Source organism: Phacochoerus africanus, chromosome 9 (assembly GCF_016906955.1).
Source record: "Phacochoerus africanus isolate WHEZ1 chromosome 9, ROS_Pafr_v1, whole genome shotgun sequence".
Classification (NCBI taxonomy): Eukaryota; Metazoa; Chordata; class Mammalia; order Artiodactyla; family Suidae; genus Phacochoerus; species Phacochoerus africanus.
The window spans coordinates 20150348-20175790 of NC_062552.1; the positions used below are offsets into that span (position 1 = coordinate 20150348).

The 25443-nt window shown below is 45.3% G+C and overlaps 1 protein-coding gene and 1 long non-coding RNA gene across 4 annotated transcripts in view; one reads left to right on the forward strand and one right to left on the reverse strand.

Annotated features, from left to right (window-relative positions):
• The window catches only part of LOC125136359 (uncharacterized), a 67078-nt gene extending 57006 nt beyond the window's left edge, over positions 1–10072 (reverse strand). The window contains exon 1 of the long non-coding RNA XR_007137165.1: positions 9942–10072. This is a non-coding gene — a long non-coding RNA (uncharacterized LOC125136359). The remainder of the gene's footprint in view (positions 1–9941) is intronic.
• Positions 1–25443, forward strand: part of CARMIL1 (capping protein regulator and myosin 1 linker 1) — a 313277-nt gene that overhangs the window by 99760 nt on the left and 188074 nt on the right. For all 3 annotated transcript variants that reach the window (XM_047797118.1, XM_047797119.1, XM_047797121.1), the window contains exon 3: positions 25361–25411. In XM_047797118.1, coding sequence (XP_047653074.1) covers positions 25361–25411 — 51 coding nt within the window. The remainder of the gene's footprint in view (positions 1–25360; positions 25412–25443) is intronic.

Consider the following 25443-nt stretch of genomic DNA (forward strand, 5'->3'; position numbering starts at 1 on the left):
AGAAAAATAATTTGGGGGAAATGTATCCAGGGGTTATTTTCTCTAACCATAAAGCAAATTCTGATTAATGGTATGGTAAAGTGTGTCTAATTACACTTCCCAAGGCATCTTACCACTGAAAAAATATTGTTCCTTCGACATTTTCTTCCCTTTTATCTTTTCCAGCATTTTTTGTTTCATTGTATCAGTGCATCACAAAAAGTGCAAATTAAAACTTCAGCAGGGCCAGGAGCCTACTCCAGGCAGTTTCCATCAATGTGACAATGTGGGTACGTTTCTGTGCTTTGCTGCCCCCAAGCCCATTGCCTTAGGAATATGCACTGTTGTGGCAGGGATGGGGTGAAGAGCTTATTAGGGAGGGTGTACAAGGAGGCAGAAACAAGGGGCCCCCATGACATGGTTCATCAGCCTTGCTTGAACAACAGAGCAAAGAATATTCATACCTCAAGAACAAAAGCATCCTCTGTGCTGAATGTGTAGCACCACTGCCAGTTTAGAAACTTCCTACTCCAAGTCCATTGGCTTCTTGGGGTGGGATAGGCTTTGTAAATTAAAAAAAAAAAAAAAAAAAATCCAAGTTCAACTCTTTCCAGTTGACCCTCCTTGCGGCCATTCCTTGATCGCTATCTCTGAATAAGATCGATCACTCAAATGATCATTGTACAGCTATACGTGTAATAAATTCATTGAGTAATTAAAAAAAAAAAAGAATGCTGAAGAATGCCTCTTCTAGTAGAAAATGACAGGTAAGGGGGTTTCATCTTCATTTATCTAACCTGTTAATGAAAAATGTATTTTGATTTACATGTAAGAGAATGATTTAGAAGCTCTTGGGCGATCACCCATATGTTGGTTTACTTTTTTGAATCAGTCCGGGGCCTGAGCCTTGCTTATTAGCATTTCTCTAAAGTGGCTGTCACAGATGATAAGTGTATCGAGAGGATGGAGGAAATAGGGCAGTTGCACTTGTGGTCCTGTTGAGGTGACATGTGCGAGAGGAAGATAGTTGCCAGCAGGGTGATGAAGCTGCGGTGTTGACTCTTCTGGGTGGCTACCTTGATCATTGGGGGGCGGGGGGGGGGGGCGGCGCGGCCCTTGTGACTTCCGTATGTCACAGATTCTAAATCCCATTCCGGGTCTCCCCCTTCTCTGGGAGTCTTTCCTGCACTGCGGTTATTTCTTGACTGAGAAAGGTAACCCTCAGGCTTTTATTTGAAACTCGTCGCCTTCAGGGCATGCAGACTCCTGGTGCAAAAGCTGAGCAGATTTATTTTGACAGCACTGCCTGGAGGGCTTTGTCCCATTTCTTTTGAGAAAAAAATTAAAATTGCTCTGCTTTCTTTCTTTCTTTCTTTTAAAAGATTGTCTATTTCAGAAAAGCCCCAGCATTATAAACAACTTCATGGAAGGATCAGAACATTTTTGAAATGCTTTGAAAAGTCCTCACTCGGTCACAGAACTACAGCACTGGAAGAAATTGGTCTTCTTTCCAGCCACCCACAGCCTTGCTTCCTGGAGCCCTAGGGGCAAAGGCGTTCCAGAACAATCAGTAAATATCATCTCTTGGTCTTTAGGTGGTTTCACTAACTCAGAGTAACTTAGTCTGGATTTTGTGTCAACAGGAAACTAAAGGAAGTTCCTCCTTAACTTAACAGTATAGAACGACTGTTCATGGTCACTGTCTGGGAAGCTCAGGAAATGAGTTCAGTGAGGCTAGGTGGCTCGCCCAACAAGGAATAGAGTTCTTTAGTGGCTGAGTTGACATCAAGGCTCTTACCATCTGATGGCTGGTCCGGCCTTTCCTTCACTTCGCGGAGCCATTTGCTTGAAGCTCTCCTGTCTCTAGCTAATGAACACTTTTCCTCTAAATAGCCAGCCCAGGAGAGAGGCTTCATGGATGAGACCACCATTCAGCCAACGCTTTGTGGGGGAAGTGTGTTCGCAAGGTAAAGATGATTAAGGCCTGGTCCTGCCCTCAAGGAGCAAACGGTCCAGCAAAGGGTTTGCAGGCCTGTCTTCAAGTTCTTTCTAGCCCAGTGAGTCTAGGTTCTGCTCTCAAAAACATTGTTATTTTTCACATCGCCACCAAAACAAGTGCCTGCTGGCAAAGCGGTCATAACAGGTGGGTTGCCAGGTTGTACGTGTGGTGTCTGTCGGGGGGATGCAGGCTTCCTGGTCCCAGCTCATGTCAAGGGCATCGTCAAGTTGATGGTTGCAGTAGAAATCCGGATGGTTTGGGGACGTGGCAGCACATAGACCTTGGGGTGGGGGGCAAGCTCTCAACAGGAGGGGGGACATTCAGAGTGTGGTCTGGGGTAGATGATGAGTCTAAAGTGGCAGGGGGTAAGTGACGAAAGTTGCAGCTACAGTTGCCAACAAAGAAAGGGGCCTTTTTGCGTGCACTTCTACCGCTGGTTATCTGAGGGGCACTGGTCTGGTCATCACAGTGTCCTGCCGGGGGACCATTTTTAGGCACCCTGGGGTCCTCTGTCTGGTGCTGCTGATCCAGGTAAAGGATGGTTTGTTGTCTGGCTTATTTGTAGAGGACTGGGGATGGGCCATCCTTTCTTTTCCGTCTGATGCCTTCTTAGGTCTTCCCTCACTCTGCTGGAGTTTTCCTGGAGAATCCATGAAATTCAAAATCTTACCTTTTAGGCAGATACACTTGCTTAAAACATATGCACAAATTTGAAATAAACTGGGGTGTATTTCTTCACATAGCTGGAGGGTGGGTAGGAGGAGAGATGTACACACCTTTTCCTGGATTATCATTTAATATCGATGCTATCATTGAGAGCAAATTAGGATCTCTTAAGAGCATTGGGGGAAAAAGAATTCATCTTCTAAGCAATCAGAAAAAGGGGTCCTGTCTCTGAATATCAGGCCACTGCAAGAGAGGCATGGCTGGAGGAAGAACTGTTTACAAATTAAAGAACAAGACAATTAGAATATTTTTCTGATGCGGCTGGAACTTTGTGTCTCTAATAGTGAGACCCAGTGATTCTGGTGACTAGGACCTATTCATCTAAGAATTTTTAACGAGGATAATTCATTCGTTTGTGCTCAAAATCCGAGGTCCCAACATGTGTCTTTAATGACCCAGCAGCAAAGGAACCTCTTTAGTCACAAACACACACACGTAGAGAAACCGGCACGTATATTGAAATAACTCGTATTCCTTGAATTCTCCACGAGTCTCCCTACATAAGAGTGTCGGTAGCGTCCTTAATTTGGGTTAATCCTCTTCTTGTTGTGAAGTTCTTACGATGAGAGGCTGGAGCATCTTTTAATTACCAACTAGCCTGCTATTTAGTTTTGGAAAGCTTGATGTTTTTGAGGCTTCTTTATGGGATGGTCGCATGTGGAGGATACACACTTGCTGTCTTCAGGTTATGTGTTGGGAGATGGAGAGCAGGCAGTTGCCTTCTCTCTGCCAGACACCATGTCCGTGAAGTGTGACACGAACAAGCTCTTCGAGGTGCAGGGAAATTGTCACCTGACACGAGACGTCTCTGGGTAAATTGGGTGACCCACGGTTCAAGCCCCACAACTTGGTTTGGGGGAGTTACGATGAGCAGTGACAGTGAGGGGCTCCCCTCCGGGGCTGCTGGGAACCTGGGTCTAGAAACTGATGGAGGTGAGTTCAGGTTCTAATGTCTTTCAGTGTCGTGGGAGCTTAGGTTTCCTCGTCTATGACATGAAGATTATGGAACTTTCTGTATAATGTTAAATGCAGCAAGATGAGGGCCCATTCCTGGTTTGCGGCAGACTTCAAAAAGCTCTTCCTCCCTCCCTCCCTTTCTGACAGTTCTTAGGAGGAAGAGTAGTTGTAAAGTGTTGTGTAGGGAGGAGGCATATCTTTGGATGTGCATCTGAAGGATACCTTTTGATAGTGATCTGAGCAGTCCAGAATGTCAGGCCAGTGTTTGCGGCTAGAAAAAGCCCGAATTCCCTAGTTGAGCAGTTATAACGCAATGGCAGGGGCTGCCCAGCCACTGAGACCATGGTTCAGGTACATCTGCAAACAAGGGATTCCGAGCTTCCTGTCTTCATGCTCTGCTGGAACGTAGAGGTAAACCTGCCTGTGCGCTAAAGAAGCCGTGGTCTCCTTGACCAGGGATGCTGATGGGAGACCTGAATGGCTGCCTTCTCTTGGGGATGGATGTGTGTTTGGGGACTGGGTGTGAGTCAGGTTTCTGAAGATGGTTGCAAATTGGCAAGTTTTGTAAAAATGGCAGAGGTACTGAAACCAGAAATCAAACTAGCCCCTGAACGTTCAGAAAATAATGACAGGCTGAGTTCTAATGAGTGGAAAAGAAAAGTCCTGTTAATTTATTACATTTGAAATGAACATTAGTGTATAGAGATGGTTTGGATGGAATCTTTTCTGTGTTGGTCTTTCATATAATCATAGAGAACCTGTAAACCAAATTAGGCCAGGAAGAAATTTTATTTCCAATTTCAGTTGATGTATTGGTGTGTTATGGGAATTTAAAAATAGTTTAGCATGGCCCTTCAGAGATCTACTGTTTCTGTTTGAACCGTGGCTGCTATTGTTACTATCCTTAGACAGGTAATATTTATTGAATTGTTTTTGATGGCTAGGCTCTGTGCCGAAAAGCTCTTACATACATCCTTTCATTTAATTTTTATAGCCCTCATAGGAAGTGAATATTCTATTGTATCCATTCACAGTTGAGGATGTGAGGTGTAGGGAGACTAGATAATTTGCACAAAACCCAGGTGCTAAGCAGTAGAGTGGGCTTGGGCACGTCTGTCTTGAGAAGCACTGTGGCATTTGTCTGGAATTGGGTCTGTAGGGATTGTCCGACATGCCAAAGTCACGCGGTATGTATGTCTCTGCAGCTCCCATGTCTGTCCTTCTTTTCCTCTCTGTCTTTACTTCTTTGCCTTAAAATCACTTATGTGTAAATCATGCTGATTTAGCACATCTATGGTAGACTCACTTGGCATTTTCAGTGAAAAGCCTAAAGCCTGTGAGGTCAAGGCCATGGTGAGCCCATCCTGATTGTGTTCCCTCTGTGTTAGACCAACACGCATCCTCCTGGAAGCTTTTCCTTCCTGCATGTCTTTGGAAGAATTGGAAGCAGCTCCCTGCCATGCAGGTTTCTCAGGAAATCAAAAGGACGTTTTGAGTGTTAAGATGGAATCTTGACTCATCCTAAAAATGCTTTCCACAGATTATGTCCCTGCCTCTGGCTGTGCCTAATGGTATTGGCCAACCTTTTTTTTTTTTTTTTTTAATCCTCCCCAGGATTAAGAAGGGGGAATTTTTTGAACTCATCTTTTGAAGTGCCTTAAAAACTTGTAATTTGGGGAATTCAAAAAGAAGTCACTGAAGAAGGAAATGTGTTTTTTCTCTGACAGTGGGCTATCACGGTGATAGGCAAGTGAGGCCACACAGCTGGCAACCTTCTGGGCAGGAAATGTGTAGCCTTAGTCCACTTCAGCATTTAAAACACCGTCACCACCAGCATCTTCACTGGCATCCGGAAACACGCATCAAGTCCCTGCTTCTGTATAGCATTTTGTGTTATCAACTAAGGTGGGGGGTGGGTGGGGGTGGGATTTTTGAATGTCTCCGCTCCCTGAGAGGAAACATTGCTCAAATTGCATTTGAAAAGACCAAGCTGACCAAAGCATCCTAAGGAGGCCCTTCTAAATTCCAAGAAACATACACTCCAAGATTTGTGATAAAGGTCATTCTAATTTTATGCATTTCCTGGATATTGAATAGTACTCTTTATATTCATGCTTATTTTTTTGGTCTTTTTTTTTTTTTTGGTCTTTTTATGGCTGCTCCTGTGGCATATGGAAGTTCTCAGGCTAGGGGTCCAATCGGAGCTGTAGCGTCTGGCCTATGCCGTAGCCATAGCAACACAGGATCTGAGCCGTGTTTGCCACTTATACCACAGCTCCCTGCAAAGCCGGATCCTTAACCCACTGAGCAAAGCCAGGGATTGAACCTGTGTCCTCATGGTTGCTAGTCTGATTTGTTTCCACTAAGCTTATTTCATGGGCAGTAACATGTACTTGAAAAATTTTGAGTTATATATATATATTATGTTATATATGTTGTATATATTTATAATATAACATTGATTATCCTCTAGTCCTATTGGAGTAAAAAGTCAGGATAGTTGACTTCTTTTAACTGCTTATGGTCGACACAGCACCACATCAGTTATATGTGACATAGGAACTCAGGCTTGCTTGCTTGTAAAATGAATATAAATCATGTTCTTTTGCAAACATCACAGTGTCCCTGGGATTTAATATTCCCATTCTCAAAATGAAGGAATTTAACTGACTCGTTCTAAGGTCAGCTCTAAACTGATTGAGTTGCCCTGTTAATCTCTTAGGTCATGCAATTTAGTGATATAACTGGGGTTGGCCCGAGTGTTTCAAAAGCTAGATTAATGAAAGCTCCTTTTCCAGCTGTCGGGTTAGGAGATTATTCGAGAATGTTGTCCTGTCATTTGGATCTGGTTTGCTGACGAATAAGCCAGCATCATTACCTGGAGGCCACCTCACTCATGGAGCCTCAGCCTGAATGCTGCTTTCTCTTCACCAGCATCCTGCCTCAGGTGCATTGTTGGGACACATGGAAGGTCTAAGACACAGGGCACAAAGGACAGACACTGACACCAATCCTGTTCATCCAAGTAGCACTTCTCGTCTCTGCTCGCTTGTGTTTGACAACTGAGCTTCTTTCCCCCTCATTTTCCACTGATTTCCCTTGTTACACCTTCCTGATTTTTGCTCTTTTCCAACAAAACTATAGATTTACACTGTGCAATGGGCTGCCTTGAATCTTCTTCTGCCTTGATTTTCTCAGGTGAAAAATGGTGATTCTGGAGTTCCCGTCGTGGCGCAGTGGTTAACGAATCCGACTAGGAACCATGAGGTTGCGGGTTCGGTCCCTGCCCTTGCTCAGTGGGTTAAGGATCCGGCGTTGCCCTGAGCTGTGGTGTAGGTTGCAGACGCGGCTCAGATCCCGCGTTGCTGTGGCTCTGGCATAGGCCGGTGGCTACAGCTCCGATTCAACCCCTAGCCTGGGAACCTCCATATGCCGCAGGAGCGGCCCAAGAAATAGCAACAACAACAACAACAACAACAACAAAAACAAAAGACAAAAAAAAAGAAAAATGGTGATTCTAATATCAGCCCTTTCATTCACCTTGGGATGAGAAATGAGATAACTGATGCTATAAGATGCTTGGAATTTAGAGCAGGAGGGAAGTTCAGTTATAATAAGAACCTTCTATCTTTCTTTACTTCTATGCAGCATTTGAAATGTTAGCATTGAATACGTGTCAGGGAGGGAAATCTCATTTTGAATGTCATTGATAGAATGATGGCCAAGAAGATATTAGAGGTGCAGGCAAAAACTAAGAAAATGTGTTGAAAAATGATTAAAGGCAAGCCATTTACTGTTTCTTTTCAGATAGAATTAGATGGTGACTGTAGGGCATAATAAAAAATAAGAATGTATACTTTAAGATCTTAGAATTCTATTTTGTATGTATCCTTTTAATTCAGTCTCAAAAGTATAGTGTTTCGCTCTGCGGTGGGCTGTATGGTTCAAAGGGTAGCTACTAGCCACAAGTAGCTATTTTAATTAAAATTAATTAGAATTAAAATTTTAATTACATTCATCACATTTTAAGTGCTTAATAGCCTCATGTGGCTACTATACTGGAGAGTCCAAATATAGAACATTTCTAGAAGGTTCTATGAAGCAACACTACTCTGGAGGAACTGAAAAAGGGCAAAAAGAAAATCCCCTTCCTCCTCCTCCCCTCAGCTTCCCCCAAGTTGCTTTTTAGAACTCAGAATTTTTGACTTTATATTATTAAATTTTAAATAGAAATTATTAAAAGAAGCCAAAGGTATTTGGGCAGGAAAGCACCACTCATTCCAAAGCATCATTTGTTTCTCTACTGAGAACATGCAGGCTTTTCAGAATAACACTTGGAAAAGCCTGGAACCAATTCTTTGCTGCCAAGTTGTGCTTCTTCCACAATTATTTTCTAACTTAAAGTCACATCTCACCTAGCCCAGTCCAGTAGTCACTTAATCATGTACCATCTTCAGTTGTTATGTAATTATTTCATGGGCACAAACCAAACTGTTGCCTTTAGCAGAATAACCAGTACACATTCCAGATTCACCGCGCCCACAAACCCACTTGGGCTCTTATCATCAAAGGATAACCAGGATCTGGCCACGTCTCACCACTCCCACTGACCACTGTGGTCCCAGCCATCTCTGTCTCTCTTGCAAATTATTCCACTTGCCTCCTGACTGTGTTCCCTGCTTTCCCTCTTGTCCTCCCACCCACTTCAAAGAGATCTTTTTTTTTTTTTTTTGTCTTTTGTCTTTTTTGTTGTTGTTGTTGCTATTTCTTGGGCTGCTCCCGCGGCATATGGAGGTTCCCAGGCTAGGGGTTGAATCGGAGCTGTAGCCACCGGCCTACGCCACAGCCACAGCAACGCGGGATCCGAGCCGCGTCTGCAACCTACACCACAGCTCACGGCAACGCCGGATCGTTAACCCACTGAGCAAGGGCAGGGACCGAACCGGCAACCTCATGGTTCCTAGTCGGATTCGTTAACCACTACGCCACGACGGGAACTCCAAAGAGATCGTTTTAAATGTCAGGTCACATCACTCCTGTGCTCAAAACCTGCCGGTGGCTTCCCCTTTTATTGCAAGTAAAAGCTCAAGTGTGGACAGTGGCCTGTCGGCCCTCACCGATCTCGCAGCTCTCTGACCCCTGCCTCCCCTCCTCAAGTCACCATGAGCACGTCTTTATCCTTCGGTTACCACAGGCATGTTCTTGCCCCAGGAATATGCTGTTTACATCTGCCGTTTCCTGGACAAGGGCCTGGACCATTCTTGGCCAAGATGTTCATATGGCTCATACCTTCATTTCTGTTAGATCTTTTCCAGCATCAGCTCCTAATGAGGTCTCACTAAACTATTTAAAAATGTCAGCTCCCCACCACCCTTCTCCCCAACCCCATACAGCAATCACTTACCCTTCCCTACTGTGTTTTTCTTCATAACACTTATCACCATCTGATGTACCTTATTTTTACTTATTTGTGTATAGTCTGCCTCCTCAACAGACTATAAGCTGCTTGAAGGCAGGGCTTTATGTCTTTTTATCCTTACTCTCTATCTTCTGTTCCTACAAGGTCAACACTCCATAGTAATCGAATGAATGAATGACTTAAATATTTAATGATAATTATCATAAATAATAGAAGTGAATAGGATAGGTGCATTTAAAAAGAGAATTTACACTTCTTTGGAACCAAAGAGTGCTAATCCAAAATGAAATTCACTTTAGCAAGAGGTAGAGAAACACAAAGCCATCTTCTGATATAATCCTGCATCCTCTCTGAGATTCCCCTGGGTGCAGCTCTGATTTCTGCTGGCTCTGCAAGGGGCCGCCGCTCCTCTTTTTTCCTACTCTTGAGGGGCCACACAGAAACTTTGGACCAGGGCTCCAGGGGTTGTATTTGGACAAGTTCAAAAAGGAACGTGAGGCTCCAGTCTGGGCTGATCCTTCTGCAGACCAGCCAGTCCTTTGCTGTCCTGCCACTCAAGGCAGAAGAGGGATGGTCTGGGTTGTGGAGCTGGGCTGCACTAGTTTGTGCGTGTGTTCTGGGAGCAGGGGCCATGGGCGAAGGGGCCAACCGTAGTTTGCCTCCTTAGAAGGAGAGGTGATCAGTTTTAGAAATAGGAATCAAGAAAGAGAGAGGCAGAAAGTTCCTGTCTGGCCCTAGGAAGTGGTTGATGTCAGACTGGGGCATCTGGCCTCTTTCTGGCATAGCTAAGGAGAGGCAAAGCTCGGGAGTGGTCGGGAGCAAAAAAATAAATAAAATAAAATAAATAAAGGGGTCACTTACAGTTTGGTGGTTCCCACTGAGGCAGGGAGGAGGCACAGCCGTGCAGAGAGCCAGTTGCTATTTTCTTCAGTAAAGGTCGGAGCAGCAGCAGCAGTGTTCGTGCTTAAAGGATGTCAACTTCTCACTTCCTCCCATTGTGCAAAGGCTGGGCTTGGCTTAGGAAGCTCTGCCCTGAACTTTTGCTTTATCTTGAAACTTTGAGCCATTTGGCACAACGCTCAGGTGGGGTTCTTTGAACCAGATGAGTGATGTTTTTATGTTCCCTGTGCAAAAACACTTTTGCACATAGCAAATCTCATGTATCTGAAGCTTCAAGAAAGAAAAACATGCTCTTTAAAAAAAAAAAATAGTTTTCCTTTCTTCTGCATATCCTTTCATTATGCCCTGATTTTTAAAGATAAATTTCCTTCTTTTTAAATGGTCTATTAATAGTCACTAAAATAACGTGATATTTTTCGATCCTTTCTGTGGAGTCTGTCCCATCAATACCCTGACCCACCCTTTGTGAATTGTGTAGTTTTGTGGATTTAACTCTGTTGGTCTCTAGGCACAATCAAGGGCAAAACCAATGTCTGGAGAGCCACAGGACACCTGAAGTCATTTATTAGAGTGGATTTTGCTTTGCCTGCCACCACTGCGTTCGAAATGACATCCCCAGACTTTGCAGAAGGCTAGAGTCTTTCTGTAGTGAATTAAGTGAGTAAAGAAGTTCTTTGAACACAGTAGGCAAAAGGCAGAGATGGCAGCGTTTGGCTTTTCTACACCTTTCCTCTGCTAGGCTTGTCTTTTCCTTGTTTTATTTCTCTTTGTGTTGGCAGGTGAGTTGGAGATTAGCTAGTCGATGTGTTTGAAGTGGGTTGAGGTGAGCTGCGCACAGCAGAATTTTCAGGTACTTCCCGAATAGGATATGACTGTTAAATAGGGAGGATGTGTCAATTATACGGTAGGCGTCAGGAATGAACGGGCAGAACTGAATTTCTGTAATTGGATCCACAGACTGTCGTGACTTTTTGACCTCCTGAAATCTTGAGTTTTGACAGCTGGAAGGCGGGAGAGGAGGAGCACTACATTTTGACTAAGACAGATACGGTCCTTGCTCCTGGGCCCCTTACAGCGTGGTGGGGCTGGTGGATATCAGAATAACATTCCCCCAGCACTTGTTGGTATTACTAAGCAAGTGTGCAAATGCTATGGGAAAATGTGATCATGGGCCCTGCTCGAGTCTGGACTTTTTAGGGAAGTCCTTTAAGTTGGGATCTGAAGGATGAGTAGGTGTGAATCAGGTGGAGATACAGAAAGGCGGGGAGGAAGAGCTGTTAGAGCAGAGGAGGGGTGGGAGTCCTGCCCTTGGGAAGACCAACAGAAGGCCAGTGTGGCTAGAAGTAGGCAGGGGGGTGGGGTGGGAAGAGGGAGTAAAATGAGGCTGCCGGTGGAGGCAGGGACCAGTGTAGTCATGCGGAGCCGCTGAAGAGCTGAAGCAGAGAAGTGATGTGATAATGTTTGGGTTTTTAGAAGATCACATCAAGATCCTCCATCAGGAGTTTCTGCTGTGGCCCAGTGGGATTGGTAGCATCTCTGAAGCATGGGATGCAGGTTTGATCCCTGGCCTGGCACAGTGGGTTAAGGCTCCTGCGTTCCCGCAGCTGTGACAGCTGTGTTACTGTAGGTTGCAACTTCGACTGGGATCAGATCCCTGGCCCGTGAACTCCACCATGTGCTGCTGCCGCCGCCGGGCAGCAAGAAAGGAAAAAAAAGGAAGGAATCCTCTATCGGCGGTTGATTTGGTGAGGCCAGATCTATGGAGAAGCTATTACCAGGGGTACAGGGACAAGGTAATGGTGGCTTGGAATAGAGTCATTGCTCTGGAGCTGGAGAGAAGCGAATGGACTTAAGAGATGTTTAGATTGCGTTGAACTTGGTGAATGGCTGAGACCGACATTGACAATGCCCGGATTTCTGGCTTGAAAAACCATATAGATGGCCCTGCTCATTAGGGAGCTTAAACTCTTGGAGGAGGAGCAGGTTCCGAAAGAAAGATCACAAATTTGGCGGAGACCATGCCAAGTTTAAGGCTCAGAGAGACATCCAAGTGGTGTTGATAGACCTGATGATCCAAGAGAGATCGGGTTGCCACATGAACTTGGGAGTCCTCTGAGATACAATGAAGTCACGAGGGGGAATGGAAGGTAGCAGGAAGTGGGGGGCGGGAAATGGATGTGACCAGGGCAGTGGGAGGGAAACCTGTGGAAAGGAGAATTCCACGCAAGGAGGGCTGTGCCAGTTCCAAGGGGAGGTCTGTCTAGTTCAGCTGTGAAATCTGATGCAAGCTGTGCCCAGGGCCGAGGAGAAAGCTCATTGGGAAATGCTGAAAACTCTACACGGGACTTAGCCACCAAGAGGTGATTGGCATCTCAGTGCTGGGGCACAGAAGCCACTTTTGCACAGTGGAGTGGATGTGAGGCAGAAAAATGAAGACATCAAGTGCAGCTCCCTTTTTGAGAAGTTGGGCTCAGGGGAAGGGGGGAGTTAGATGGAGCTAGAAGAGGGGTACGGAAGCCAGGATGCAAATCTAGCTCTTGGTATCTCTGTATCGGACATTGGGATGCGGAAGGGAAGTCGTGGTGAAGTCACATAAAGTTCCGGCCACGGTGGGTGGGATATAATCCAGAGCCCAGGCCAGGGGGTGGACATTCAGCTCCAGTGCTTCAGAGAGGAGGGCAGGACAGATGTGGCTGCAGGGACAGGCAGATGTGGAGGGCTGGAGGGGGTGGGGGATGGGACGGCCAACGATACCAGGCTGAAGAATTCTGTGTGTTCCGAGGAGCAGGATGAAGTCGTCTTCCCAGATGAAGGAAGCAGCATCTGTGTGTGGGTCACATCTCTTCTCCAGCTGTGCTTGGCAGCTGCCAGTGCAAGCCTGGGCTAGGCAGATTTGTGGGTTCATCCAGGGTTGAGGTTTGGGTCTGTAGGCGTCATGAAAGGACATGGAACACACAGGCTGAAGGTATTAACCAGGGAGGGATGATTTCATTGGGGTTTCAGTGGGAGGAAGATGGGCTGGAAGGATGCAGAACGGTCAGTGACCTGCAGCTTCAGAGGACAAGAAGCAGAATGGCGGGCACAGCTGTGCAGAGGAAAAGCTGCAAGTGCTTCGCTAACTGTAACATGTATATAAATCACCCGGGGACCTTCTTAAACTGCAAATTTTGACGCGGTAGGTTTGGGAGTGGGGCCCCAGATTCCGAATCTCCTAAGTGATGCCAGCCCCTCTGGATCACACTGAAGGAGACATAGAAGGTTGTGGTCAGGGAGTGAGATGGGTGAGTTAGACACACTAGAGGTGGTGCAGTTTTAAGTGACGTGGCCCAGGGAATGACAAAGGAGACCAGAAGGTCAAAGAATAAGAAGGCCACTTGGTCACTGAGTCTCTTGAGATGCGTGACCATGATGCTAGCACTTATTATTAGCAATACCGTTCTAAGCATCCTGTATATGTTATGTCATTTAATAAATAATCCTCACAACAGCCCCCGCTGAGGTATGTAAGATGACCCCTTATTTTACAGATGAGGAAAGTGAGACACAGAGGCCTTTTCCCAAATCACCCGCACTTGTGAGTCGTGATGTCAGGATTCAAACTGGGCAGTAAAACTCCAGCATCCAATGAATGGACGCATGCCTGACCTCTGGCAACAGATGTTGGGGGGGCGATGGTGTATAGAACTCTCTGGCCGGGTGTTGGCATCCTCAGTTCATGGGGTCTAAGAGAGTGCTAGGGTTTTTACAAGCCACCCCATTTAATCCTCACAACTCATACAGCACTTGTGCCATACCCACTTTACAGGTGAGAAAATTAAGACTCAGAGCGATTACGTGATTGTTAAGTTGGGGAATTGGCAAGTGAGTTCAGGTGGGTCTGAGTGCAAAGCCCCTTCTTCCTCTATATCAGATTTCACCACGTCAGCACCCGGAAATGGGAATTCTCTTCTAATTCTCAGAGAGGCTACAGTTACCATGGGAATAATCTCTCCCTGCGCTGACTCAAGCTACATCCTGGAGATGATGTGCTGTGAACAGGAGACAGGGTGTCTGGGTTTGGCTCTGTCTCTAACTAGCAAGATCACACTCTCTGTAGAGCTCAGTGTTGGTGTTTTTTTTTTTAAACCCCTGTAGATCCCTTTCAGAGCCATATTCTTTAAGTATAAGGTCAGTCGTAATGACTCCTTTTTACATTAATGTCTGCTATAGGCTCAGCACTTGATGGGTTATCTTGAATTCTTCCATAAGGATAAATGCTGTCTCCAAATTAGAGGTGAGGATACTGCAGCCAGAGATTTAAAGGAACCTGCCCACACTCTCTCCAGTTACAAAATGGCAAAGCTGGCATTTCTCTTGCCATCTGACCATGCAGTCTCAACTCTTCCATAGCTTTGTGGCTGATCATGCTTACAGGTGCAGGTGGTGCCATAAACCAGCTTTTATTAAATTTTCAAAACCCGGACCCAGAGAAGAAATGCGTTTTATATTGAGAAGCACGCCCCTATGTGTGTGCACAAGCACGTGTGTACACACGCGTGCATGTGGGTCATGTGCACTGAGATCTCTGAAACAAAAGTTTCATGAGACAGTGCTTATGATTTCTACTTGCCATGCACTTGCTTCTTTTTTTTTTGCACTTGCGTCTTTTCACTTCTATTTCAGTGTGTTGTTTTAACATGCTTGTTAAATTCTGCCAGGTTGATTTAACCATCCATCATGGGCTGCAGCTCTCCATTAATTATTATTATTATTATTTTTTGGTCTTTTTAGGGCTGCTCCCATGGCATATGGTGGTTCCCTGGCTAGGGGTTGAATCAGAGCTATAGCCCCCGGCCTACACCATAACCACAGCAACGCTGGATCCGAGTTGCATCTGTGACCTACACCACAGCTCACGGCAACATTGGATCCTTAACCCACTGAGTGAGGCCAGGGATTGAACCTGCATCCTCATGGATACTAGTCAGATTCATTTCCACTGGAACTCCAGCTATCCTTTTGGAAAGATAGGCATACCCATATTTCTCAATGTAATCACCCGGAATGCTTTTTCTCTTCCCCTTTCCCTGTTTTTTATTGCTGAGTTTAATGAAGAATAGATCTCGACCCAATTATTTATGTAATAGTATTAGATCTAAGTCAATCCCCCTACCATATGCCACACACACTTTTGCTGAGAGGAGGAATATTTATAAATTTGATCTGAGAGCAGGAAAGAAAATGTGTACTTTTTTATTTGATGAAAATGCTAATGTCAAAAAGGTGGAGGATAAGAAAGGGGCATTTATGTCTCTTTGGCTTGAGAAGATGAGGATATAGGGGCCAAGAAGCGTGGGCTGACAAGTTGAAATGGTGTAGCTTGGGGAAGGGATTACGGCGTTAGATTCTGATAAAAATGAAACTTATTTTGTGTTCCAGCTCTGCCATATAGCCAGTTGTTAACTGCTATTTCCACTGAACTTGTCCAAGGACATGTGTTTTTTTTTTTTTTTTAATTTTATTTATAGTTGATTTATAATGTGTCAATTGCAGCTGTACAGCAGAGTGACCCAGTTATACATACATAGATATATGTGTATGTATGTGTTTGTGTATATATATTCTTTTTTTCACATTATCCTCCATCACATTCCATCCAAGTGATTAGATAGAGTTCCTTGTACTATGCAGCAGGATCTCATTGCTTGTCCATTACAAATGCAATAGTTTGCATCTACTATCCCCAAACTCCTAGTTCCTTCCACTCTCCCTTGGCAACCACAAGTCAGTTCTCCATATCCATGATTTTCTTTTCTGTGGAAATGTTCATTTGTGCCGTATATTAGATTCCAGATATAAATGATATCCTATGGTATTTGTCTTTCTCTCTCTGACTTACTTAGTATGAGAGTCTCTAGTTCCATCCATGTTGCTGCAATTGGCATTAATGTGTTCTTTTTTATGGCTAAGTAGTATTCCGTTGTGTATATGTACCACATCTTCTTAATCCATTCATCTGTTGTTGGATATTTAAGTTGTTTCCATGTCTTGGCTATTGTGAATAGTGCTTCAGCGAACATAGGGGTGCATGTATCTTTTTCAATGAAAGTTTTGTCTGGATAGATGCCCAGGCGTGGGATTGCTGGATCATATGGTAGTTCTGTATTTAGTTTTCTGAGGCAACTCCATACTGTTTTCCATAGTGGTTGTACCACCTTAACAGTCCCACCAACAGTGGGAAAAGAACCTATAGTGGAAAAGAACCTGAAAAGAATATATATATATACACACACACACAATATGTATAGATGTACATAATATACATTTTATACATATGCATACCTGATCACTTTGCTGTATACCTGAAACTAACATAACTGTGATTCAACTGTAGTTATAATAAAAATTAAAGATAAACCAAAAAAGGAAAAAAGTGAGCTCTGATAAATGCAGACAGTTTTTTGACTCTTTCTGGTCTGTTTCATACAAAATAAAAGAATTGGATATGCCCATCTCCAGATCCCTCTTAACCCTGTTATTTTTTTCCTTCTAGAATTAGGTTCTTGTGAATTGAGGTACATGTTGAGGAAGAGACTGGCTGGCCCTTCTGTTAGGAAAGCAGGAGATGTTTTGCTAATTAACCAGGTTAACTTGACCCTTACATTCATGTTGTATGTTTTCTGTACTCTTTCATGACCATCATTCTCCTGTTGGTGAATTCACTGAAAACATACATATGACAGAGATGACTAGCAGAGGTCCCTTCCCTAGCGTGTCACAAGCAAAACCTGTGACACCCCAGCATTGAGAGATCTGGGTAGAAATTTCCGCTCAGCATGACCTTCCTGGACCATGTGGGGCTGGTGCTGCTTATTGGACTCATCTTTGCTCTTAGCCCCAAAAGTGGCCCCATTGTAGGAATTATGGTCACACCATTATTCTGCCTGTAGAAATACGTCATTATAATAGATCGGTGTGGCCCATTTCAGAGTTTTGCAACAGCTGGTGCTTGGTGACATGAAGAAGAATGGATGTTGTTTGGAAGTAGCCACGTATTCATCTGTGGGAAAAAAACGAGGGATGTTCGTTTCCTTTCACGCTTTGCTAAAGCCTTACAACTTGCAATAAAGGGACTGCAGGAAGAATGAAGCGATTTGGTCTGACAGGCTGTATGTGAACATTTCATTTCTGCATAATGACATAAATAACTGGGTGGAAAGAAATGGATTTGCACAGGTGTCAGAGTCCAAAGGCTTCCCCTGAAACTAGACATCAGAAGAGAAAACAGGACTCCGGTGACTTCCTTGTTCTCCCCTATGGATGGAGCACCTGTCTTTCCGGGTAACAAGGACCCAAAAAGGAATTAATTCCCTTTGGGAAATATTTACTGGTGACTTGCCACATCTAGCAGTCAACACAAAGCAAGAACTTATCCTAGAACTTGGATAGCCCCCAGCGGTCCTTGACCCAGAGCATAGACAGGTAAGTCAGACCTGTTCCAACCCCTTATTTTAATTTTGGGTAAAATTGAGGTCCACAGAGATAGTAGCTTGTTCAGAGTTAGGTCACTTGGCTAGCTTGAGGCCAAACCCTGGGCCAGATCCAATAATTCTCTTCTTGGTATAATACTATTATGGAAAAATATTGAAATGTAAATAATGAACATGTGAAAAGTGCTAGTATTTATTTAGCTACACACATTAACTCATTTAACCCCCTTGGCTCCATGGGGTGTACCTTGTTGCTCCCATTTTACAGAAGGGAAAACTGAGCCACTGAGACGCTTAGGTCGTTTGCCCCAAGTCACGCAGACAGTAAATGGTGAAGCTTGGTTGGAAGCTCAGGCCCCCTGACCCCAGAGTTAGTCCTCTGCAGCACTAGGCAAGGGGTCAGCAAATTCTTTTTCTGAAGGACCAGATAGTAAATATTTTAGGCTTTGTGGTCCATGAACATCTCTTGTGGCATCTATTCAACTCTGCTTTTATTGTGTGAATGCAGCCAGTGACCATCCATTAAACAACCAGGTGTGACTGCATCCCAATAAAACAATTTTATAAACACAGGTGCAGACTGGACTGGGAGTTTTCGGGTCCCACACTGGACCATGCTGCCTCGTCGGGACACCCCTAGTAATGACTGTAGGAGAGACACAGATGCCCGAGAAGCATGGCGATCGAGCTTTACAGGGGATTTGGGGCTAGAAATTGCATTCAAATGAGGCACGGTTATGCATTCTTTTGGGGTGACATGTCCTGCTTTGGCCAAGAAGGGCAACAGTCCTCAGAGCTATGTGCAGTGGGATGTTAGGAGGCTCAGATCCAGGAGAGACTTGCTATTCTCGCTGAACTTTCTGGGTGACCTTGCACAAGTCTGTCACTCATAAGGCTCCACAGTGATGATAACAGTCCTCGCCCCCTGCCCTTCCCCCTCCCTGCAGCGTTTGTCTCCGATTAATGAGGTCTTGTCCGCAATGCCCCTTGGAGCTGGGAGTTTGGTGGGAGAAAACCTATTGAATGGCGTTCATCATTTAGTTTGCTTGGAAATTAGGGAACACTTTGGGGGGGGGGCGGGTAAGGCCACTGGTTGAGTGTTTGCCACAAAGAGCCCAGATTTAAAGGCAAGGCATTTTTGGTAATGTGGATGAGAGAATGTGGGTCATGGGGACCTCGAATTTATGGAATGGCTGAGCGGAAAGGTAGGCTCGAGGTAATGGAGTTCTTTAAGAGGGTGAAACAGATACTTATTTCTGTTTTTAGTGAGTGTGCAATGAGAGGGTTCCTTAGCTGACCTCATTATGTATCATCTCCATAAGAAAATGCGGGCTTCTCTGCTCAGCTGTGAGGCTTAACAGTAGGGAGGATTTTTCTAAATGTTTCCAAGTGAAACTTGGAAGTTAGAAGTTGAACCAAGAAGCCTCAAAGGGAACCAGGCTGCTGCTTGCATTTCAATGAAAGGGAGAGGAAATTCATTATAGAGGTTGAAAATGTGGTTTGCATTTCAACCTCTGGTGGAAGAATGGGCCCCAAGGAGGCGGGAGGGAAGTTTGAGCTTGGCTTTTGTGATTAAGGGTCCTCAGCTAAGCACACATACTTCTTATACGGTCCTCCCATGTTTTAACTTTGCGAGAAAATTCTTCTCCTTCAAGGTAGAAGTTGTATAGCGAACTGAACATTTTAGCCTAGGAGACCAAGAATCTTGGGCTTTGTTTTGCTGCTGTTTGTTTTGTTCTGTTGACCAAAACTCTTATTTAAAAATTCAATGGGTGTTAATCTTACTTTGAGAATCTAAATATAAGAGGCTCGTGGATCAAGTGAGATGACACGCTCAGCAGAGACGTTTTTGGGCGCTGGGCTAGGACTTTATCTACGTGTGTGTATCATATTGTTCACATGAGCAAACTGAAAAGCTAACTAACTCCGTCAGGCTTGACAGCTAGAAAGAGGCAGAGCCAGAATTGGAATCTCACTTTCTGATTCTAAAACCAAGCAAGTAGGGCGACCAGGCGTCCCAGTTTCCGGGAGGCCGGATGCTCAGCGCTGAAACAGCAAAGAAGGATTGGTCCCCCTGCCAGGAAGACGCATGCTACCCGTGACACCAGGGTAGTGCCCATCATGGGGACATACTTCCTGATAAGTGTTTTCCTGTGCACTTCCCCCCTCCCCCCACTTGCTGGATGCTGTATGTGTGCACCCCAAGACCTCCAAAGGCCACAAACCCCAGGGCGGTCTTGGCCCCAAACAACTAAGCTAGGAAGCGGAGTTCTTTGGGTTTCCCAGCCCGAGTGCAGCCCCATTAACTGGCCCAATTTGCATTGACAGATCAAAGGCACCCTTCTTGGACTGGTAGCATCCACGGTTTTTCACAGTTGCTTCAAAACAGTGCTATGTTCTTGTGCTCCCGGGTGGGCGGTGTGTTGGAAAAGGCTGGGTCAGTGTTGGAGGGTTTTACCCCGATGGCCCTGTCCCCTTCTGGCCTTTCTAAGAACAGTCCTCGTGCCTCGGGGGGTTCTAGCCGACCACCAGAAATGGGGACCAGCCAGCACAAAGTTTCTCTCTTCAAAGCCTAGGCTCCCTTGCCGGATGTGTCTCTTTTCAAACAAATGATTTTGGCCTGTGTCCCACTTCCGAAGGACACTGTGTACTTAGGCAGCCTTTAAAATATTTCTAAAGAAAGGGAGTTGGCACACAGGTCCACAGGCTGTGAGCAGTGTTGTTGGCAGAGTGAAAGCAGAAGTGATCATTAGACCATCATGCCCCTGCATGTGGTCCAGAGATGGCTCTTTATTCAAAAGGTGAATCCATGTGAATACTCTGGGGTTCCTCTCTCCCTCTCTCCCTCCTCTTTTTAGCCATGCCCATGGTATGCAGAAGTTCCCGGGCCAGAGATTGAGCCCTTGCAACTGCTGTAACCAGAACTACAGCAGTGCCAACACCAGATCCATAACCCACTGAGCCACCAGGGAACTCCCTTCCCTCTCTTAAAACAAATGTATTGAGCCAGGTAATACCCCACTAGTGGCCCCTAGAAACCTCCTGGTGAGGGTCCAGGAGAGGGCAGAATAAGAGAAGGCAGGTAGGGGAGTTCCCGTTGTGGCTCAGTGGCTTAAGAACCTGACGTGGTGTCTGTGAGGATACTGTTTTGATCCCTGGCCTCACTCGAGGATTGGTGTTGCTGCAAGCTGCAGCACAGGTCACGGGTGTGTCTCGGATCAGGTGCTGCTGTGGCTGTGGTGTAGGCTGGCAACTGCAGCTCTGATTCGACCCGTAACCTGGACATTTCTATATGCTGCAGGTGCGGCCCTAAAAAAAGAAAGAAAAGAAAAGAAAGAGAAGGCAAGTAGGTCACCTGGTGCCTTGGCTGCTTGTGGGAGACACTGTTCCCCCAAACATGACAAACATGTCTCGTGCTGGTGGTTATTGCTGCATGTCAGTTATTTGGGTGCCTATTTTGAGATTAGTTTTTAAGATTTGGTAATTAGATACACACAGGGGACTTTGTAATCATGTAATTACTGATATGCTCGTTGTACAATAATGTCAAAAGGTGTCTTGTCATTTTTATTTCATGTTTTGCCCAACTTTCTCTGGCTCTGTTCCAAATGAAATATTCTTCCAGAATGCAGGATTTCTTCTGTGATGGGTGCTTGTTGTTTTGCAGTGGTTGTAAATATGATAAAAGCTCTCAAGTGATTAAGCGGAGAGAAAGCTCCATGAAATGGGGGCAGAGTGAAGGGGCAGGGAGCCAGAGCAGGGAGGAGAAGGCGGGAAGATGGGGTGGGGCATGCGGGGACCATGGCAGCCATGGCAGAGAGGAGCGGGAGGGAAGGCTGGGGACCAGGCGAGGAGAGACACAGGAAATCTGAGACACACACATAGAGAATCAGGCAGGCAGATGAAATAGAGACACTTTAAGAGACAGAGATTAACACAGGATCAGACAGACAGTAGGGACTGGTCCTTGTTCTTACGATATACAAACATCCATCATGCTGTTGATGATGCTTTTACCTGATGTTGCTTCTTTCTGGCTTTAAAGTTCTATGACTGTCATCTGTATGTAGACTATTGAAGCTGGTTCTTGGACAGTTGAGATTGGAGAACCTAGTCTCTGGGACCGGGTTGCTTGGGTTCGAATCCCAGCCCTGCCACCTGATTGCTGGGTGACGTGGGCAAGTGACATCATCCCTATATGTCTCAGTTTCTTCTTCTTAAATCAAGGATGCTATTAGTCTCTATGCCATTAAAAGAGATGATGTATGCAAGCCTACGAGAACATTGTACCCAGCAAGGATTCGCTACTTATTGCACCTCTGCTTGTAAAATGATCCTGGATTTTGTGGGACCAATTTTCCTTTGAGGGAATGTTCACAGAGCTAAATATATTTTTCTGAGTACCAAAGAGGCTCCATCTTCCTGTCTGGTGCTCTTCTGACATTGAACCTTATTGCTCTCTGTGGAGAGAGTGAAAAGATAATACACTGAGAATAAAGAGCTGGTGCCTCTAGTCCAGCTCTGGCATAAACTAGCTATGAGATGAATTTATTTGGCTCTGCTCTCAGATTATAAACTGTAAGGGGTTTCATTAGGGGATTGATAGTCCTTTTTGGCATGTGAGTTTTATGATTTGGCTCTTATTTTACCTCTATGCAAAGGTTTTGTGGACGTCAGAGTCTTGAAAAGATTGGGGATGGATCACACAAGTGCCTCTGGGAGAAAGAAATGTATGTGCTGCATTGTACTGTTGACCTTTAAACAAGTTTGAAATGCAAGGATCCACTTCTATGCAGATATTTTTTTGTTGATAAATACAACGGTACTTCCGAGATGATCTGTGGTTGGCTGAACCCTTGGGTGTGGTGGAACTATGAGTATGGAGGGCTGACTATAAGTTATATGCAGACTAACCCCTAAGTTGTTCAAGGGTCAACTATAAATAAATAGAGGGAGAAATGGTGAGAATAGGAATCTGTCTTCTGACAGTCATGCTGCTCATCATGACTGTCAGCATTCTTTCTTTCTTTTTTATCCCCTGTCCCCCTGGAGGAGGAACAGTGCATGGGGGCGGGGGGCGGGCATCAAGATGTGCCATGGTATAGAATATTCCTCAGCTATCAAAAAGAATGAAATTCTGAGATTTGTCACCGTGTGCATGGACCTAGAGAATATCATGCTTAGTGACATAAGTCAGAAAAAGACAAATGCTGTATGGTATCACTTAGATATGGACTCTAACATATGATACAAATGAATGTATATGCAAAACAGAAACAAATTCACAAAACAAACTACAGTTACCAATGGCGAGTGGGAAGACAGGAGGAACAAATGAGGGGGTATGGGATTAGCGGATACAAACTACTGCAAAAATGCTGAATCACTATGTTGTACACCTGAAACTAACACAATATTGAAAGTCAACTATACGTCAATGAAAAAAAAAGATGTGCTGAGGAGCAAGGTCCTACTTCAGAGGTGACAAATTTTCCATCCTTTAAGGTGAGTCCTGATCTTGTAATTCAGTCACATATAATCTGTTTGCCAGACCTAAGCAAATGACGCGTCCCCTGACCCCAAGCCACACCTGTTTCTGGAACTCTTTTCTCTCTCTATTACTGTCAGATCTCTTCTTCTTTGGTTATTTATTTTTTTTCCCTTTTTGGGCCGCACCTGCAGTATATGAAAGTTCCCAGGCTAGGGGTCGAGTTGGAGCTACAGCTCCCGGCCTGCGCCACAGCCAAAGCATCTTCAGATCCAGGTGTGTCTTTGATCTATGCCATGGCTCATGGCAATGCTGGATCCTTTAACCCACTGAGCAAGGCCAGAGATTGAACCCGCGTCCGGGTTTGACTGTTGAGGAAGGTACTGTTTGAGCCAGGAGTTTTGTGAATCCCTTCCCAGACACAGGCTGTCCTGGTCTCCCCCTTCCTAGCCCAAACCTAACCGATCTGCCAGGAACTAGGCTACCAGGAGGCAGGGCTGGGTTAGAACCTGTAAAGGTAGCCTAACACTGAAGAGCATTGACTCGGAGTTTATAGAGCGAGGTGTGAATCCTGCTTCTGCCCTTGAGTTACATCACAGAGTCTCAGTTTATTCATCGGTAAAATGGGGCTAAGGACCATCGAGAATATGCTTGAGGGGAGAATTAAATGCATCAGCGTGTCTAAGGATGTTCGCCTATTTATGGCTTTATGGCACATAGGAAACATTTGATAAATGGTGGCTACTCAGGGCTGGCTTCATGGGCACGTGACCTGTATAGTTGGACGAGGCATGACTCTCAGAAGGGTCCTGCATTTGGGTTAATGGTTTCTGTCACTGTCTGGAAAGTCCTCACTTTTTTTTTTTTTTAGTCTTTTTCGGGCCGTACCTGTGGCATATGGAAGTTCTAGGGGTCAAATCAGAGCTACAGCTGTTGGCCTACGCCACAGCCACAGCAACGTGGGATCCAAGCCACGTTGTTTGTGACCTCTATCACAGCTCATGACAACACTGGATCCTTAACCCACTGAGTGAGGCCAGGGATCGAACCCACATCCTCATGGATGCGCGTCAAGTTCTTAGCCTGCTGAACCGCAGCAGGAACTCCAAGTCTCCACAATTTTTGAACAAAGTCCTGGAAGTTAGGTAGCCAGTCTTACTGCTCCTGGGCTATATGGGACCTCCACTCACTCATGTGACCCCATTTCTTACAGGTCCCTCTCCTTTCTGTGGTTTGTTAGAGCCACAGGGGCCCGTCTCCCAAGGGCCTTAGTCAAAAGGAAGGATCTCCCCTTTGGGAAAAGAACAGTGGTTTACGGCCTATGGAACAGTCAGGTGTAGATATCTTTTGTTGCCTCCACTTCTAGAAGTCACTCTTTTAGAGAATGTCACCTCTAAAATCGAGTAGCAAAAAATGATCTCAAGAAAAGGACGATCCTGGGAATAGTTGTGATTGGAGGTGTCCAGGTGAACAGTCTTGAAATGGGCCGTGCCTTCCCCTTGCTCATTATCAGGCTCTCCCAGCCACTGTCCAGCTGCCTCCCTTCGTCATCTGTCTCATAGAGGGTCCTGACTTGAGTTATCCCTGCTAGTGGGGACCTGATTATTCAAAGCAGAGTTTTATGGAAAACATACTGTTTCTCTTTGCAGCTGGGAGACTAGAGAGAGGCAGGGACCAGGCCACAGGCACTGTCCTAGAGTCCCCTTCTGTGTGTGGAGGAGCAGGATGAGTCCCGTCCTGACTCCGGGTAAATCCTAGAACAACCGGGGCCTCAGTGTCCTTGACTTACGTTTTCAAAGTTTCATTCAATTCTAGAATTCTTTGCTAAATATCAGTTTAGTGACAAGGAGGTTCTTTGGCAAATCAAAGTGTTGGAGCCCCCTTTCTTTAATGATTTTTATTTTTTCCACTGTAGTTGGTTTACAGTGGTTTTTTGGTAATGATTTTTATTTTTTCCATCATAGCTGGTTTGCAGTGTTCTGTCAGTTTCCTACTGTACAGCAAGGTGACCCAGTTACACATACACATACTCATTCTTTTTCTCTCAAGATCATGTGGAGCCCCCTTTCTTTATCGCAATGGCCCCCGAGGCCTGCCAGGAGCCCCAGGTTGCAGAGTGATGCATTTAGACGCTGAGGGTGTGGCTGTGGCATCTCTGCTCCAGGTTTGAAAGAGACGTTCCGACTATTTCCAGCGCCTCTGTATTCACAAGAGTCCCTACTGGGCCAGAGGGGCCTATGGGTGTGTGGGACCCCGGGAGAGAACTGTATATTCCCAGCTGAGAATTGGAATCGAAACTTCCTTAAGCGTTCTCTCTAGGACTGAGAGAGGCATCACTGAGAAGCAGAGTTGGGGATGAAGCCCGAAGCCACCCAGCCCACTTTTTGGTACTTCTTACTGATGCCACTGCTTCTGCCTTACAGGTGCTCACGTCATGCCGAGCCTTCCTGGTGACAGCGCGGATCCCCACCAAGGTGAGTGTTGATGGGTTTCCTCCTTCCAACGC